At 52.3% G+C, this 18788-nt stretch overlaps 1 protein-coding gene across 1 annotated transcript in view; it reads right to left on the reverse strand.

Annotated features, from left to right (window-relative positions):
* Positions 1-18788, reverse strand: part of TP53BP2 (tumor protein p53 binding protein 2) — a 54283-nt gene that overhangs the window by 29626 nt on the left and 5869 nt on the right. The window contains 1 exon segment of the mRNA XM_030302220.1: positions 128-275. Coding sequence (XP_030158080.1) covers positions 128-275 — 148 coding nt within the window.

An 18788-nucleotide genomic window follows, 5' to 3' on the forward strand; every position in this document is an offset into this window, starting at 1 on the left:
GCAGAAAGGCTTTATGTGTCACACCACAGCTGGACGGACGCGCTCCCGACGCACGTGTGCCGCCACGTCTACAATCCAGCAACCACACAACGCGGCCTAAGGGGCGCGCGGGGTGCCCGCCTCGTACCGGAGCCGCAGCGCACTTCAGCCAGGTGGCACTCGCTCTCTCCAGGTTCTTTGCACAGATCCACCACATCTCGGCACGTGGTTTCGGGGGTCACGGGGACCTCGGTGAAGTGCTGCTCGTTGTCGCTGAGGAACACGGTGAGGAACATCTGCCAAGAGAGAGACAGCAGCTGTCAGCGTCCATTCCTGTCCCCAGAGCCCCCGTCCAAGTGCGTGTGTGCTGGCAGCCATCGCCCCCCCACGCCCCCCGCGGCACACAGCCTGCAGAGCCCCTGGGGTCCCTGGCGTTCGGTCAAACCAGCTCACACAAAAGGCCAAACCGAGTCTTTCCGTGACGCTGTCTGTCATCTGTTTATCATAGACTCATACGGTTCGTGGTGTGTGCCCCACCCGTCCTGGAAACAGAGCTGCCCACCAATCCCGAGGGCAGCCGGGCCACCACACGTGCGCAGGCTCTTTGGAGGGAGACCTAGAACGTGACACGTATCGCTCTAGAGGTGGGGAAGGGAAGCAGGAGGCAGAACACGGAGGGAAATCTAGTATTTACGCCACACGCGTGTATCACCTACTCAAACCATTGTGTTTTTGGGGCGAAAACGTTTTAAATCAAATGCCTATGTCTCCATCGACGAGGTACGAGCAGAACGACTCTTAGGGTAACACTTGGCTGACCTCGTAAACACTCGGGCAGCAGAGGCTGGAATCTAACCCCGTTAGCAAAGCCTCTCCTTCTAAGAGCAGATGCTGTATCTTAACACTGATAGAGCAAAGAGTGCAAACTCTCACACCCATTCAATTACCCCCCAAAATGTCGTCCGTTCCCAGCCCAGCCACGCAGGCAAGCGACCCTGGCACCCTCAACTCCGGGGGTGCCTCCTCCATGCCAGTCGACAGGCATCAGGATAAAGAACCACCTCAAAGGGGCCCAACTGCGGGCATCCATCCTGTGGAAATACTTCCCCAAAGAGAAAGGCAGAGTCGTTGGCACGTCAACCTGTGGACCAGCACGCCTTCTGTAAACATAATTAACCACCACTAAGCACCGCGAGAAGTTCGAGTTGTAAGGCCACCCAGCAGCAGCAGGACGCGCACTGCGTGCACGAGGACACGCGAGATCACGGGGCAGTCCCGGCACCCACAGCACCCGGCTGCCCCTGCCTGGACACCCTCGCCCCCCAGGCTGGATGCGACAGCCGCAGCACACGTTTCCCTGCAAGAAGGCAGCTCAGGACGCCACAAGGGCTGGGTCGGAACAGGGCACACGCACGGCAGGACGCACTCCCCGGGCACCCTGCAGCCCCTCCTTCGCCCCGCCCGTGTCCTCTGCAGGGCACAGTCCCCCCCTTCGGACAGTCCAAGCTCTCAACGCACAGGAGCACGTGCACGTGCAAAGTAACCCGGAAGACCGGAGCGCACGAGCAGGTAACCCAGAAACGTTACAACAGTGGGCACCGTTGCAACAATACGTAGGACGTGAAAAATCCTGCACCCTCTCCCAGGATGAGCTGAGAAGCTTCCAAGCTAACTCTATCCGGTTTTCACACCCCGACGAGCTCTATTAATAAAGACACATGGTTCCAGGCCTCACCCGGCCAGAAAGGCAGCCCGTGAACGCACACCCACGCAGCCTAGACAGAATCACCAGGGCAGATGACAGTAACGGAGCTGGAACTCGGCAGCGTTCCCCACACCAGTGCTCTCCCTGAACCTGAGCGCCTCAAAAACAGGAACGCTTTTACCGTAAACAACGGGCTTAAGGTGTCCGTTAAGCTGCAGGAACATTCTGTGCGCAGTCTGTGCCCTAAGCACACCGGGGGCTGCGACAGGTCCCAGCGCCTGGCCCGGCCCGCGTCCCCCTGTGGGACCTCAGAGACTCACGTCAACCCTGAGAGCTGGAGCAGGCACTGTTTTCTCTTCATAAACAAAGAGGACTCACGGAAAGGACCCGCCTGGCCACTAAAATGACAGTCAACTCTGCTCTTCCGATCCAGCCTTACCCTTAAGGCTGCGGCCTACGGCAGGAAAATACCAGGAAAACTGGGAAATGCTCTATGCGCCAGTCACCCAAACTTTACTATCTGGGAAACAGCTTTGTTTACTTTAAGCAGGATCACAAGTAAGAATGACGAGAGGCTGTTGCAGGTTACCAACCCCGAAGAGCCACAGCCCTGGCGTGAGGGGCGAGTGCAGAGGCCAACCCCACGTCTACCTACCGCGTGCAAAGAGGTCCTCTGGGGTACGGACTGCAGCAGGGGTCCCGAAGTCCTCGGCCGAGAGCCGGGTGGCACTGCTCCAGACTCCTGGGCAGGAGATCTGGGCTCTACCCCCAGCTCTGTTAATAATTAGTTAGACCGCCTTAGGGAAATCACATCACTGAATCCCGGTCCTCCCCTTCAAAGTAAGAGTCTTCGGCACCCAAACGGCTCAGGACAGCTCTCTACAGCAGCCTGCAAGCCGCAGGTAGCAGTTCAGGCACCAAGTGAGGGCCTGAATGAGGGCAGTGCATAAGGAGATATTCCGTAGACAGGACCAGATCTGGTGACAAAATGGAGGGGTGGGGGGGGGGGTGTAGTGCTGCGTGTGAACCCCCCAACTCTGTGGATGCAGAGTAAATTCGGGAGGAGGAAGCAGGGCTTTGCGGCTGTGGCTGCATCAGGTGGGAAGTTTGTGTGGATGAGCTGACTTGTGACCTGCGCACACCAGCAGCTGCCCCCGTTACCTTTCCAGCACCCCCCAGTGCCCCGTGTCCGTGACCCTCCCACGCAGCACGCATGCCGGGTCCTGGGGGCCTGTGCACCTGCCCTTCCGTCTGCAGCCCACCAAGCTGCCCCCCCTCCGCCCCCCTCAGGTCTGCACTCAAATGTTGCTTTTCCCAGTGAGGCCTTCCCTGGCCACCCTTCCAGAAAATCCCAATACCACCCACACCCGCGCACATACTCCCTGCTTTGTGCTCTCCTTGGCATAGTCACTAACGTAGCGCACATTATATTTACTTAACTTTGCTCTCTCCATCTTCCCTTCCAGAGGGTCAGCTCCACACGGGCCGGCATTCTGACGGTCAATGCTGCACCCTCAGCACCCTGCACGGGGCCTGGTGCGCACCAAGCACACAGCGGCGGCGTATGAACGGATGAACCCTGGAGCTGGTCCTGCATGTCGCAGAGCCGCCTCGGACAGCACAGCTGGACACGATGCCGGACGGAGACGAGGGAGTGTCCATCCGCCATCACCTCCACAGCATACACCACGCCAGCCAGCTTACGTCTTCAACATCCTTCCCGTTCGTTCAGTACTTACAGACCGTCAAGTGAACAAACTAAGTCCTCAGGTGGAAACCACCTTTAATAAACAGCGAACACTCGGAGGCAAGGGAAACAAAAACAAAAAGGAACTACTGGGACCTCATCAAAATAAAAAGCTTCTGCACAGTGAAGGAAACAATCAGCAAAACTAAAAGGCAACCGACAGAATGGGAGAAGATATTTACAAATGACATATCAGATAAAGGGTTAGTATCCAAAATTTATAAAGAACTTATCAAACTCAACACCCCAAAAACAAATAACCCAGTGAAGAAATGGGCAAAAGCCATGAATAGACACTTCTCCAAACACATCCTGATGGCCAACCGACACATGAAAAAATGCTCAACATTACTCACCATCAGGGAAATACAGATCAAAACCACAATGAGATACCACCTGACACCTGTCAGAATGGCTCACATGAACAACTCAGGCAACAACAGATGTTGGCGAGGATGTGGAGAAAGAGGGTCTCTTTTGCATTGTTGGTGGGAATGCAAGCTGGTGCAGCCACTCTGGAAAACAGTATGGAGGTTCCTCAAAAAACTAAAAAGAGAACTACCCTACGACCCAGCAATTGCACTACTAGGCATTTATCCACGGGATACAGGTGTGCTGTTTCGAAGGGACACGTTTTGAAGGCACCCCCATTTTATAGCAGCACTATCAACAATAGCCAAAGTATGGAAAGAGCCCAAATGTCCATTGATGGATGAATGGATAAAGAAGATGTGGTATATACATATATATATACACACACACGTATACACATATATATATATATGTGTATACACATATATGTATATATGTATACACATGTGTGTATACACATGCATATACGTATACACATATGTGTGTATATGTGTGTATATACACACACACAATGGAGTATTACTCGACAATCAAAAAGAATGGAACCTTGCCACTTGCAACTACGGGGATGGAATTGGAGGGTATTATGCTAAGTGAAATTAGTCAGAGAAAGACAAAAATCATATGACTTCACTCACAGGAGGACTTTAAGAGAGAAAACAGATGAACATAAGGGAAGGGAAACAAAAATAATATAAAAACAGGAAGGGGAACAAAACAGAAGAGACTCTTAAATATGGAGAACAAACTGAGGGTTGCTGGAGGGGTTTTGGGAGGGGGGATGAGCTAAATGAGTAAGGGGCACTAAGGAATCTACTCCTGAAATCACTGTTTCACTATATGCTAATTTGGATGTAAATTTTAAAAAATAAAAAATTAAAAAAAATAATAAACAGCGAACACAGCACATAGCACAAAATTCAAAACAGAGGGGGCCGTGCGGAGAGGGACCCCCACGTCTAGGAGCACAGGGCAGGAAGGAGGATGCAGAGTGAACCTGGAGGGGCTCAGGACCACAGTCCTCCAGTCCACACGCATGTGCGGGGTCCCAGTCTGCAGCCATCTAAGGGGAAAGGGAGCCCAAGGGCCTGGAGGAAGGGCTGGGTCACACCCGGGGCAGAGCAGGGTCAGCGTAGAGAGAACAAGGGACAGAGGAACCAATGAGGCCGCTGGTCCTCATGCCAGGGTGTGGACAGAGGGCTGTCCGCCACGGGCTGCAGGGCTGCACCCCCAGCGCCTGCGTGGAACCGGGAAGGGGGCCGAGGGTCTGAGCGTGACTGGAAACCACCATTCAAAGGCCAGAGCAAGGAATGTGGACTCCAGTGGAGAGCCCACTGGAGGCAGAGGCGCCAGTGGTGGCCAGGGTCGCGGTGAGGGACCACTGACAGCTACAGGGCCTCTCTAGGCGTGATGAAAATGCTCTGGAATTGGTGTGCCGGTTGCACAACAGGTGGAAAGAAACCCCTGCAGGGCACACTCAGAGTGGTGGTATGTGAATTGTATCTCCATTTCTCTTTTTTAACAAGAGGTCATTGGAGGATTCCAAACAGGGAGGTGAAGTGACGTCACTTAAATCATTCTGGCTACTACGTGAACAGACACAGGGGACACGCAGCACCTGCAATGGACGGTGACCCGAGCGGCAGGGAACAGCAAGGGTGGTGAAAACGGCTAGACGTGGACAGATCTGAAGGCTGGGCCAGGAGATGTGCTCAACAGGAGGCACGGGGCAGGGGCAGGATGTGAACGCGGGGCAGGGGCGGGAGCCTGGATGTGAGGTCTCAGCACCTGGAGAGCCTCAAGGAGGGGAGGAGGGGACCGGCAGGGGAGCGCCCACGGACCGGACCATCGGGGTCAAAGGGGAGCTGCCTACCAGACACAGGGACTGGCCAAGGAGGCTGCAACACACACACACACACACACACACACACACACACACACACACACGACCATCTGCCTGGGGCGAGAGGACACAAGGCCTGAGGGGCCAGACACTGAGGAGCACCGAGGGCTGTGCCTGGAGCTGGCCCTGTGACCTGCAGACCCCCCCCCCCCCCCAGAGAGCAAGCACTCCGCCAAGGACTGAGGCACCACCAAGGAAACAGAAACTACCCCAAGGAGTGTGAGGCCCAGCAACCAAGTCAAGAGAGTGTTTCAAACGAAGCCCAACGAACTCAGAGCTGAGAACTGACCCCGCAGCCCCCCCATGTGGCACTATGGAGCCTCTGGGAGGACAAGCAGAGAGGGACCGGACCACAGACCCCGAGCGGAGGACGCAGACACAGCACCGCGAGGCCTCCAGAGACAACCTGGGTTTATTCGGAGGCCTTTTCAGACAATCATCCAGTATCAGGAAGGAGTTTACCGGCCAGCACATTTAGGCAAACAAAGTCTGCAAAAGGCCCTCAGTTCTGGGTCCTGACTGAAGGCCAGAAAGCCTGGACACGAGGTACCTCAGTCCACTTGCCCTACTTCTTACAGAAGAGATCTGTATTAAAATGCAGTGTCCCGTTAATGGGCCATTTTTCCTCATCTCCTAAGGAGTACTGAGGCCAGTATTACAAAAAAAGATCAGTTTCATCTTGTTTTGTTTTTAGATCTTGCAATCTGAATGGACTCCAGTCCCAAGGGAGAGTCCTTGGGGACTAAAGAAGATCCCACATGTCCTCAGTCTCAGAGAGCATAATCCCTTTCCTCCAGCATACTAGAACGACATGGGGGACAGACAAAGGGCTTTTACTGGGATTCATGGGGCCATTTTGCTACACTTAGCCCAGTGTATGCCGAAAATGCATATCCACATGGCTGGAACACGTTTACGAGGGCACTGCTGAAAAAGGCAGGGGAACAGACCTTGGCCCTTTTAAAGACCTTGGCCCTTTTAACCCCTCCTCAACAGCCAACTATCGATATGTAAATTACTGTTGGGCCAAAAGAAAATCAGTGCATCCTACAACCAAGGGGAGTCTTGCTTGGTCACAGTCCATACCCCCCACCCCCCAACGTCCTGTAGGCGGGATACAGCATGGAGGAGAAACTGGGGAAGACAGATCAGCTCTCGGAGGCAGAGTCAAGCCTGGGTAGGAGCCACTGCTCTCTGCACCTCACAAGACTGACAGAAAGTAGGGCTTTCTGTTACCAGTCAAACAGCCAAAACACGGGGCCAGGAGATGAGGCTTCTCCTGGCCAACAGGGTCAAAAGATGAGGCCTCTCCTGGCCAGCTATAGGAAACTGAGATGAAGGCCACCTTTTCCTCCTCCTTCCTATAGATGGGCAATTCCCCAACCAAGGCCAATACCCCTTTAGGATGCATTCTGAAAACCTGGCATGGTTTTGATCCACAAACCCTACAGAAAAAGGGACTCCTTTTCTTTTGCACCGAGGCCTGGCCCTGATACAAACTGGAGGAAGAAACCTGGCCGCCAGGGGGAAGTTATCACTTATAATGCTATCCTACAGTTTGACCTGTTTTGCAAATGTGAAGGGAAACAGGGAGAAGGTCCCTAGGTTCAGTGCTCTTTAGAGAAAATCGAGGGACGTACAAGGTCGATCCCGGCCTGCTGGCAACCCTTTCCAAGGGCCCACAACAATGAAAGGAGGGAACTAAGGGCGCCTTGCTGCACCCACAGCAGACCAGAGACAGGGGAGGGGAAGACTTCCACCTCCACCTCCTCCTGCTCAGGTCCTCAATCTACATATCCAGACTTAAAAACCGTGCACTTTTGCTCCCTGCTGTCCACCTTACCCAGGCCCTCCCCGTAGTGTAACAGGTGTGTTTCCCCTACAAGAAGCTAGGGTGCAGGAGGTGGGGGACACAGGGAGGGACCACCATAAGATTACAAGTACCTTCTTCATTGCAGGATTTAAGACAGATAAAAGAATAGGTTCGTTTTCTGATGACCCTCATGGGTATACAGAGACTTTTCAGAATATGAGTTACGTTCCTGAGTTGACCCGGAAAGATACAATGCTTTTGTTGAATCAGACTCTTTTTTTTTTTTTTTCAACGTTTATTTATTTTTGGGACAGAGAGAGACAGAGCATGAACGGGGGAGGGGCAGAGAGAGAGGGAGACACAGAATCGGAAACAGGCTCCAGGCTCTGAGCCATCAGCCCAGAGCCTGACGCGGGGCTCGAACTCACGGACCGCGAGATCGTGACCTGGCTGAAGTCGGACGCTTAACCGACTGCGCCACCCAGGCGCCCCTTGTTGAATCAGACTCTTAATGAGACAGGGAAGTGTGGTGTTCTGGCAGCCGCCGAGAGATATGGGGACGAGGAGCTCCTTAATTACCATGGGGCTGGAGGTCCTTCAAGAACTCCCAGTTCCCTACTGGGGTTCAGGCAGTTCTGCCCCAACATCCTAATTTGGAACTATGATAATCCCACTGGGGAACTGTATCACTACCATTTCCAAGCTTGTATGTTGGAGAAACTAAAGGAGGTCTGAGGTAAAACCCTTAAATTATGCTAAGTCGGTCACTATTTTACAGACACAGGACGAGAGCCTTCCTGGAAAGGTTCAAGGTTAAAATACGGCTATATTTAGCGGAGACCCCCTGAAGCTGAGATGATTTTAATGGACAGATCTGTCACTCAACCAGCCCCAGATATTCGAAGGAAGCTGCAAAAATTGGCTGTTGGCCCGGAAGGGACCCTGGAGGAGCTCTTATGAGCTAACAAGTGGATATATTACAACCGAGATCAAGAGGAGAATCAGGAACAGGAAAGGAGGCCTAAAAAGAAAAATCTAAGGCCTTCATCGCGACCTTGCGTACTATATCAGATCGGACTTCCCGACCGAGGTCCTGGCACCAAGTGCCATTTACGTGGCCATTCAGGGCACTGGAAACGAGAATGTTCTCAGAGGGGACAACAGAAGTGGAAACCCCGTAAGCTGTGCCCCTTGTGTGGAGACAGTCACTGGAGATCTGCATGCCCTCGGGGATCTCAATCTGCCAGGGCTCAGATAACCCGTGTCCCTGAAGGGAATGGATGGGTCCTGGGGGGCTCATCATGATGGCTCCCCCGAACCAACTGTCCACTGGAAACCCAGAGCCTCAGGTAACTCTGGAAATAGAAGGAATTGAGTTGCTTCTTGACTCTGGAGCCGCCTTTTCTGTCCTCCTTTCCACTCCAGGCCAACCATCCAAACACAGCGTTAACAGAGGCGTTTCTGGAAAACGTATGACTAAATTTTTCTCTCAGCCCCCAGGGTGCATGTGGAGAGTTTTTTTTTTTCCACGTTCTTTTTTGATAATGTCAGAGAGCCCCACTCCCTTGCTAGAAAGGGACACTTGACTGAATTAGGGACGACAGTGCTGCTAGCTCCAGGACGGATAAACAACTGCCTGAACTTAGAGTAATCTGGATATCGAAGATCAATCTTTCCTCGAGGTAAAGTTAAATACTCCTTGTGGAGTTATTCCTATGGAAACCGGATGGCCAAAGGAAGATTGAGGATCGAGAACCAAAAACTAGTTCAAATGCTTAATTATTCTAAGCAATAATATCAAAAGATCCAAATAAATGTGGAAGAGGGAGGAAAAGCTAGTTAAATTAAAAAAAAAAAAAAAAAAAACCTGACCACACACGTCAAGGACTCTCTGGATGGCTACTTCCCGTGGTGTGACCTCCTCCCTAGGAGGCATTGCATTTGGAACATTAACGCTTGCTGGTCTAATATTCTTTTTTCATGTCATTTGTAGAAGCCACTGCATATGCCAGAAAAATAAGAAAGTTCTACTAGCCCAGACATTCCTGATGCCCTCCCGTTATTTTGAACTTCTGGATCGACCTCTGAACCTGCCCTGACTGCCGTACCCCTGTCACCGCCCCCCTTCTAGCAGAAAGCAGTTAAGGTGGGTTGTCCCAATTCCTAATGGCAGTTAGGAGTCACGTGTTCCAAGGGGGGAATATGACAGAAAAGATGGAGTTCAGTAGGCAGAGAGGGAAAAGGTTAGGCCCTGAAGTCCCTGAGTGGGGGAAAAAAAAAAACAAAGCACACATATTCTAGAACAACGCTGGGTGGGAGCTTCTGACCACAGCAAACCCCTCGGGCGTAAGATTCCTCTTAAGAAATAAATGTCTGGGGGCGCCTGGGTGGCGCAGTCGGTTAAGCGTCCGACTTCAGCCAGGTCACGATCTCGCGCTCCGTGAGTTCGAGCCCCGCGTCAGGCTCTGGGCTGATGGCTCGGAGCCTGGAGCCTGTTTCCGATTCTGTGTCTCCCTCTCTCTCTGCCCCTCCCCCGTTCATGCTCTGTCTCTCTCTGTCCCAAAAATAAATAAACGACAGGGCGCCTGGGTGGCGCAGTCGGTTAAGCGTCCGACTTCAGCCAGGTCACGATCTCGCGGTCCGTGAGTTCGAGCCCCGCGTCGGGCTCTGGGCTGATGGCTCGGAGCCTGGAGCCTGTTTCTGATTCTGTGTCTCCCTCTCTCTCTGCCCCTCCCCCGTTCGTGCTCTGTCTCTCTCTGTCACAAAAATAAATAAACGTTGAAAAAAAAAATTAAAAAAAAATTAAAATAAATAAATAAATAAATAAACGTTGAAAAAAAAAAAAAAAAAGAAACAAATGTCTGTGTCTTGTGCCCAAAATAACCTATAAATGAAAAGGGAATCAACTTAGCAAAGAGGATTGTGAGAAATGAGATGATTCATTTTCGGAAATACTGAATAAAAGCTATGCTGTCCAGTAAACAATAGGTTTACAACCCATGGGAAATGTGTGTGACACCCTCCCCCTCCCCACAATGGAGTCCCAAACCCCTGGAAACTTCACTTCCTGGCTCTTCCCCTCCGTTTCCTGGGCTTATTTTCACGGGCTTTGCAATGAGCATGCGCCAAAGAACTGAAGTCTCTGTGTCACCTCAAGGAATGTACGCTTGTCCCAATCAGACTACTTTTCGCCTTCCGTGGGCACAGGCGACTTCCGGGGAAGGCTGTAACCTCTGCAGTATCGGCCAATGAGGAGCCAGAGGTGCAGCGTCCCGCTCGGGGATAAACTGTCTGCTGTAACGGCCCTGGGTGTGCCTGTCGGGCAGACACCTGCTCTTGCAAGAGCTTTCGTTAAAGCCTCGTTTCACTGTGCTCCGAGGCTCCGCTTCCCCCCCTTGAATGGGTCGGTGGGCTCATTTCTCACACTATGTAAGATATAAAATCTAAGGGAGACGAAATTTGCCCATGGAAACAGGAGACAACAATTTACTACTAAGCTAGATGCAGGAAACTGAAGGTAACATGTAAATTCAGAAATGAAAAAACCGAACATGACTGGAGACCCACTGACGTTTCAGCAGATGCACAAATTAATGGAGATTATAAGAATAAAAAGTAATCTATAGTAAGCTTACTTCCAAATATGCCATCTTTTCCCGACACGTTGGTAAAACACTGTATTTTCAAGAACACGGAAATGACTTCACATCCTTCCCCACAGGGAAGCAAGAGAAATGGGGCCGTCAGAAGCCGCTCCCCCATCCTGACCGCTCTGGCCAACCCCAGCTACAGGCGGAGCCGCACCTCCTGGAGCCTCGGAGGTGACCCACGTTCATCACGAAGTGTGCGGCACCAACCAGGTCAAGGAGGCCCGTGAGCCCTCGCAGATGCACCTGACAGCACCAGGACCGTGAACCGCTGCGGTGGACAACATGGGAGACGGGAGAAGCCAACCCCAGACCAGCCCCTCTCAGGGGCAGAGACATGCTGACTTCTTTCTAACCTGCCCAACCTGCCCAACCTGTCAATCAGGAACTTCACTTTTCATCAGATGAGCCACAAAGAGATTATTCAATGAACAATAAACTCTATCAGAGCAGAGGACAGAACAGACGAGGACATGAGGTAACACGAATGGCAATCCCTGGGAGAACATAATGGTTTTAAATAAATTACAACAATGAAGTACCACTTACAACTATTAAATTCATAATTTGATTAAAAGACCCAACAGAGATGAGACTGTAGGACAGTGGTTCACCCCTGACATGATGATGGCACTGTACATAAACTGTCAAAACCCTTTTGGAAAGTAAAATGCTCATGTGTCAAAAGCCATAGAATTACGTATACCTCACGACCTTACATCCGGTAATGCATCCCAAAGAAATAACTGAAACGAAGAAAAGTTCTAAATGCCTGAAGATTTTCCCTACAGTGTTAGATCCATGAACAGTAATTTGGAAAACTAAATATCCAGCGACATAGAAAGTAAGTTTAAATACCTTTGCTGGAAGGATTATGATCCAGCGACCAACTACTACGAATACGGGGTCAGCGGTGAAAATAAAGTTACCAAATAGAATCACGTCAAGTTGTGGATTATAAGCACTTAAATTATACATACACACAAACTGGCTTGTATGGAATAAACAAAATCACTGATTAGGAGAAAAGGGATAGATGTCACTTTAATATTTTTACAATCTCAACGTTAATATATTTTCACGGTAATTTCAGTTGAAAAGTACCCTTAACATACACTGTGATGAAAGAATGTGAAAACACTTCATTAAAAATGCAACTGTGATCATTATTTGCATCTACTTCGTCAGGTGCTCCATCTGAAAGGAAAGAAGGTTCCGGAGAAGACACGCGCTCCTCACACTAAGTGGCGCCCAGCCCTCCACACTCTGCACAGCCATTCGTGCCCAAGTCACGTCTGAAGGAGACTTGCCCTTCCAAAAATTCAAAGTCCCAGACAATTTTCATTTAAAAAGAATGGGTCACAGACTTATTTTTAAGAGCTCCCTTTTAGAGGACTTGTATTCGCTGTGACTATAATGTTCTGCTATTTACATAAGAATGATTCATCTTCAAGGAGGCATTATCTCCGATTAAAATTTGGAAGACTTTTCCAAGAGGAAATACAAAAAAAACTGGCTACGGCATTTACAAGAAATTAACTTTGTGCCAGAGGCTAAACTTTATTCCTGGGATTTAAAGAGCCACGTCAAGTTCCACAGAAAGAAAAAGGAACCAGCAGCGGAAGATGCTCCTGGTCACCGAAAGGCAACAAAGCTTTGCAACAACACCTTCGAGTGTTGACTTCTCAAAACTGAAATCCCTCAGGTCTACCAAAGAGAAAAAAGAATACGAGCGGGAAAAAAATGTCCTTTCGAGAAAAATGAACGACCTATGAAAGGGGTGATGTGAATCCTCCCCAGACCTTACAACGCACAGGAAACTCGCCAGAAGGACAGCCAGCTAAGGACTTCCCGGCTGGAAGATCAGGGAAGGGTCTGCATGGCTTGGGCTTTAATATTCGGCTGTGCAGAGAGAAACGGAAACTGTCACCTCACTTCTACACTGTGCGCTACCCCTCCTGGAGGAGGGCCCCCGAGTACCTTCCAGAAGAGACTGCCACCAGGCCTCCCGTAACCTGCTCAAGACAAACACCTCCCTCCACAGGATCACTTAGAGAGGGGACTCGATTAAGACAAGGAACATCAGCCAAAGCTACTTCAACCTCTCAAACGCACCCAGACACCGGGCCCAGGCAGAAATGAGACTCAGGGCCTCCCCGGCTCCTGGGGTTTTCCGCCCCGCCCCCTCCCAGGCTGGCCACCCCGGACCGGCCGCCATCCTGCGTGTTCAGAGTCAGCACCGCTGCCGTGAAAGCCGCGAGGACTCCCGCCTGCAGTTTACTCTCAAGGCCCTAAAGCTGCTTTTTAAAACCCCCCCAATTTCCAGGAGCTACATGTCCCAGGCTCCACCAAGGGCCGGCGACACTGAGACCTACGCTAGGCGCACTGCTTTTTCTTATGGCGTTTCAAAATCAGTCCATCAGTTTCTAAGGCCAAATCTGACTTATTTAAAGCAAAATCATAAAATCATCACTGGGTGTCTTTTTTTTACTCTTTTGGTCACTACAGCCAGTGAATAGAATCTAGAAATCAACAACACATGAAGTCTCGATACCAATCACTGAACACTCAGGACCCACTGAGTGTCATCCAGAGCGCCGTCACTGTCTGAGATGATCACCCTGCCAGAAAAAAAGGGTAAAACAAGTAGAAGTGGCTACTTTATTGTGGAGAAATGTTCTCTACATACAGAAAGAGGGTCTCAGAACGCTGCACGCTGGTCTCGGATGTTAGATCACACCCCCACTTCGTACCCGCAGCGACAGAGCAGTCACCTCCGGGACTTGGTCCTCCTCCCAACGTGAGTCCCTCTGGAGAAGCTCCTGGTTCTGAGCCCTCCCAGTCCCAACTGCTGAATGACCTCTGTCACAGCCAGCAGGGGCGAGGACGCTCCAGGGGAAGACGCCGCACACGAGGGCTGAGTCGGGAACGATCACGGCGCCAGGAGCTAACCTGATAACACTATGGAAACACCACCTCCATGTGCCCTGGCATTTACCTCTGCACAGTCCAAATTTCACGGAACGTAGTTTAAGTGACAGCCTCAAATCACCAAATGAGAAATCTAAACACCCACAATTTTCCTCACTCACCTCCCTAGATTAGCTCAGCTGTTCCCTACACCCTGTTCCCTACCGTCTAAGCCACCCCATCCTTCTAGGATAATTCAGAGACCTTAAAAGTGCCTCCAGCTCCTCCTCCTCCTCCACGCGCACACACACACACACGCACGCACGCACACACACACCCTCCAGCCAGAAGAAAACTTTCTTTGCCCAACATCTACTCACACTGCAGTTGTTTGTATCCTGTCTTATCTGCCTCACTGGTCTACACATTCCTTTAGGACCGGAGGCTTTGGCCCTAAGGTTTCCTCCACCCCCGAACTACCTTGCTATCTTAGTATCATAAACCACAAACATGCTCGCTGAGCTGCACGGACACTGTGGGTCAGAGATGCGAAGCTCCACGGCACACGGGAGTCAGCAGGAGAGCAAAACACGACCCAGAGTGAGCTCCGGGGCGCCTGGGGGGGCTCAGCCGGTCAAGTATCCGACTCTCGATTTCAGCTCAGGTCATGACCTCATGGTCATGAGATGCAGACCCGCTTTGGGCTGTGCACTGAGAGAGCAGAGCCTGCTTGGGGTTCTCTGTCAAAATAAAGAAAGAAACATTTAAAAAAAAAAAAAAAAAAGTGAGCTACTACATGAACACACGGTGCAACTTCTGTGAGCTTTCTCAAAGCCAGACGCCGTCTCTAAAGAAGAAAACAGAGCACTCTGCTTATTTGAGGGTAACTTGAGAAATCTGTTCCAGGGGCGCCTAGGTGGCTCAGTCTGTTGAGTGTTGAAATTCTTGACTTCGGCTCAGGTCATGATCTCACCGTTCACGAGTTCAAGGCCCGCGTCGGGCTCCACATTGAGCATGGAGCCTGCCTAAGAGTCTCTCTCTCCCTCCCCCTCTACCCCTCCCCCATTTGTGGTCTCTAAAGTTAAAAACAAAAATGATAAAGAAGGTAAATCCGTTCCCTCCTTTTCAACCGTGCCCGACGCCAGACTTAGACTTCAAACCCCAAGTGCACTCGCTCCAGGCCGCTCTGTACTCACCATCCGTCATAAACGACAAATAAAGAGGACTAAAATCTGAACTGCGTCATTCCGCACCTGCAACCCCTCCTTCCCTACCGCTGCCAATGCTCTCCTCTAAACTGGGCACCGCAGCCACTTCACGTAAAGGCACTTCCTCGTCCTGTTCTCTGCTCTTCCTCACCGAGCACACGATCTTCCTGATCCACCAGGACGCCGGGAGCACGAGCAAGCCACCGCTTCCGGTTCTCCCCCCAGCGCCTCCGACTGCGTCCTCCGAGACGTCAGCTCTGGGAACTCTGAGGAAGCTCAAAGCCAACGACGGACATAAACGAAGCGGGCGAGAACTAGCGTCCCCAAGGACAATCGCCGGAACGATGTGCATCAAGTCCCCACGAGAGTCCAGCACGCTCCAGGTGCCAAAACGCACAGGTGTACGCAGGGCCGACAGGCGGACGCACGGGAGAACCGCCCACGGGGTGCGCACAGCGTCCTGGGACGGAGACGGGCCACCCTGTCACCGTGCCGCTGAACTGGAACCGACAGGAGTGAGCCGAGCAGTAAGAGGAACATCCGGGCCGAGACACAGCACACAAGCACAGCGGCGTGCGGTGACGACTGCACTCCGGGGCTGCTGGGCCATGCAGGCGCAGTGAGACTGGACGGACAGGCAGGGACAGGTCACCGCTCGGCCCGTGAGGCACAGGCATGCTTTGGACGCCCCAGCGCACGGGCCTCATCTCACACACGCACACAGCTACAGCACGGTCACGGTCACGGGGAGCAGAGCGTCGTGGGCAGAAACGTACGACGGCATATGCCTGCTGTGACAAGAGGAACGCTGGCCTCAGCCCTGCCCACGGTCCTCACGCAGACCCCCCCAGGGAGCACACCCCAGGTGTGAGCGGATCTCAGGAGGACAACACAATTCCGAAGGCAGGCCAGCGAGTGGCGGCACGACCGACACGGCCTTGTTCAGTGTTCTGACTCTACCACTTCCTCTGCGAGGCCTGACACCCTGGAACGAAGTGTCCGCATGACACCAAAGGGCCGAAACCCACTGGGCTGGAGGACGGACACTGTCTCTGCGGAGGGAGCTTCTCCCATATGCCATAACAGAAATTGGTCTTGGAGCATGCTGGAGAAGGAAGACACAGACTTCGGTTCGGGAAAAACCACACGGAGGAAGTGCGTGGAACAGACTAAAGGGGCAGAGAGCAGGGCAGGGACGAAGATGGCAAAGAGAGGGCCTAGGCAGTGGAGTGACAGCGCAGGAGAGGGCCCATGACACAGGTGGCGCGGGGGATGGAAAAGCAGAAGGGGCGCCTGGGTGGCTCAGTCAGTTAGGCATCCAACTTCAGCGAGTTGAGGAGTTCGAGCCCCGCATTGCACTCTGTGCTGACAGCTCTGACCCTGGAGCCTGCTTCGGATTCTGTCTCTCCCTCTCTCTGCCCCTCCCCTGCTCACGCTGCCTCTCCCTCTCTCTCAAAAATAAACATTAAAAAACAGGAAAAGCAGAAAGAAATGGCCACAACACCCAGGTCTCCAGCTGCTGAGAGCAGCAAGCCACAGGTACCGGGAAAAGACTTTTCTGCCTTTAAAATGAAAGTGACCCAAAATAGTGCCCCTTTTCTGGAAATCAGCAAGTTACTAACAATTACCCACGTATCACAAACCCTCCACATCTTGCTGTGGTTCAGAGAAGCAATGGCAGGACACCCTGTAGAACTACGGCAACTCGGACTGTAATCTCCCAGATGTCAGGCTACACGTATCTCTGGCAATAAAACGAAGCATCTTGGAATTAAAAACAACTGGTAAAGGAACTTTTAGGTGAAACCATCAGAAGCCGTCCAGGTGGTGTGGTCCCGTGGTCAAACGTTTTCAAGGTTAGGGCTTCCTCAGGAAACCAGATTGGCCCCGCTCGGTTTCACAGAACCACAGAGACGTAGGCTCGTCTTGAGCTCTTTAGAACTTTCTTCTTCTACGAAGTCTGGTTTCCCCTCAGTCCCGCAGGGAGGAGCCTGTGGGTTCGGAGAGGTCTCCCCTTACTACATCCGGCCCTGTTCCCAACCCCAGGCAGGCCGTCCTGTCTCCAATCTCACCCTGACACTTCTCCGCATCTGTACCACCCGAGCAAGTTATTCAAGCAGGTGACAAGATGTGTCAATTGAGTGTTGTGAAGATTAATACAGAGAAACATCCCTAAAGCGGATCCTGGATGCAGAAGGGGAGGCTGGAAGGGGGAGCTGTACCGCTCAAGGTCAATCACAGGAAGAACTGTCAATTACAGACCCAACAGGAAAGCATCCTGAATTCCAGGCCCCATGGGGAAGATGTGTGGGCATCTCCTCCGAGAAGAGACACCCCGCCCGCCCCCCCCACAGCTCAGCCACTGAGAAACCACCTCAACCCCACTGCTTCTCCAGTGGACTTTGGTTCAAAACAACCCCTCCCAACTTCCTTTTTGTCCATAAAATAACGTTCCTCTCCTCTTTGTTGGACTTGCCTATGGTTGTCCCAAAGCCAGCCTGTCCCCAACCTGCAATTCTCTGTTGTTATTTCCAAATAAACACATTCCTGCCAGTTTTACCTAAGGTTGACAAGTTCACGCCCAGTTCACACTATGTGCTGGGCCCTTGGGGTGACAAGGTGTGGCTCTTCCCCATTCCAGGTAGCTGTCCATGGACCTTCCACCCCCACTCCTCCCCTTCCCCCCTCCCCGCACCTCCACAACCTACTCTCCACACAGCAGCGCAGGGGTCTGTGCTCATCGAGGAGATGCCGGCCCCTCCCTGCTGTCCCCCCTCAGGGGCACTGCATTCCCTGCAGGCCACTCGGCCTATGCACGCGGCCCACAGTTCTGACTAGGTGACAGGTTCCACTCCGTCTCAGCAGGCCCGGCCCAACCCGCATCCAGTCTAGAGTGACCATCCCGGCCACCTTATCCTGCTGAAATCCCAGCCTCACCTTCTCTTCCGTATTTTCCACCCCGAAACTAGCTCAGGGAAGGGGAGCTCCCAACAAGTGGGGTACCCTTTCCTGCACCCACCAGTGCCCCCCACACACAGCAGACGGTTACTAAGTATTTTCTCACCAGAAGCTAGCCCAGAGTGGCCATCCAAATACAACCAATAGGTAAATGGGGAAGAATGAGGCACCATGATTTAAGGGGATTCCATCTAAATTCAGTCCCTTGTTTACTTCCGATAAACTCACATCACCGGGCTGAATCGCTCTTCCTTGCTCACTCGGCGCCCATCTCGGCCTCCTGCCGACACCGTGCCGGGCATGCCACTGCTGTGCCACCCGGGACCCTTCTCTCGCAGGCGCTGGGAGGTCCCCGTCCCTCCGCCTGCCGCTCCCGACCCTTCCTTCCTTCCCCGCATCATCGGCATCATCGCCTTGGAGCCCTGTCTAAAGAACCCTGAAGAGAAAGTGACCCCCCCATGGTCGCACAGAAACCAGACAGGATGGCCAGCCTACACCAGCGGGCACGGTGCGGTCTCAGGAGAGGCTGCTTCCCGTCCCGGGGGA

The sequence above is a fragment of the Lynx canadensis genome, chromosome F1, assembly GCF_007474595.2.
Source record: "Lynx canadensis isolate LIC74 chromosome F1, mLynCan4.pri.v2, whole genome shotgun sequence".
Taxonomy (NCBI): Eukaryota; Metazoa; Chordata; class Mammalia; order Carnivora; family Felidae; genus Lynx; species Lynx canadensis.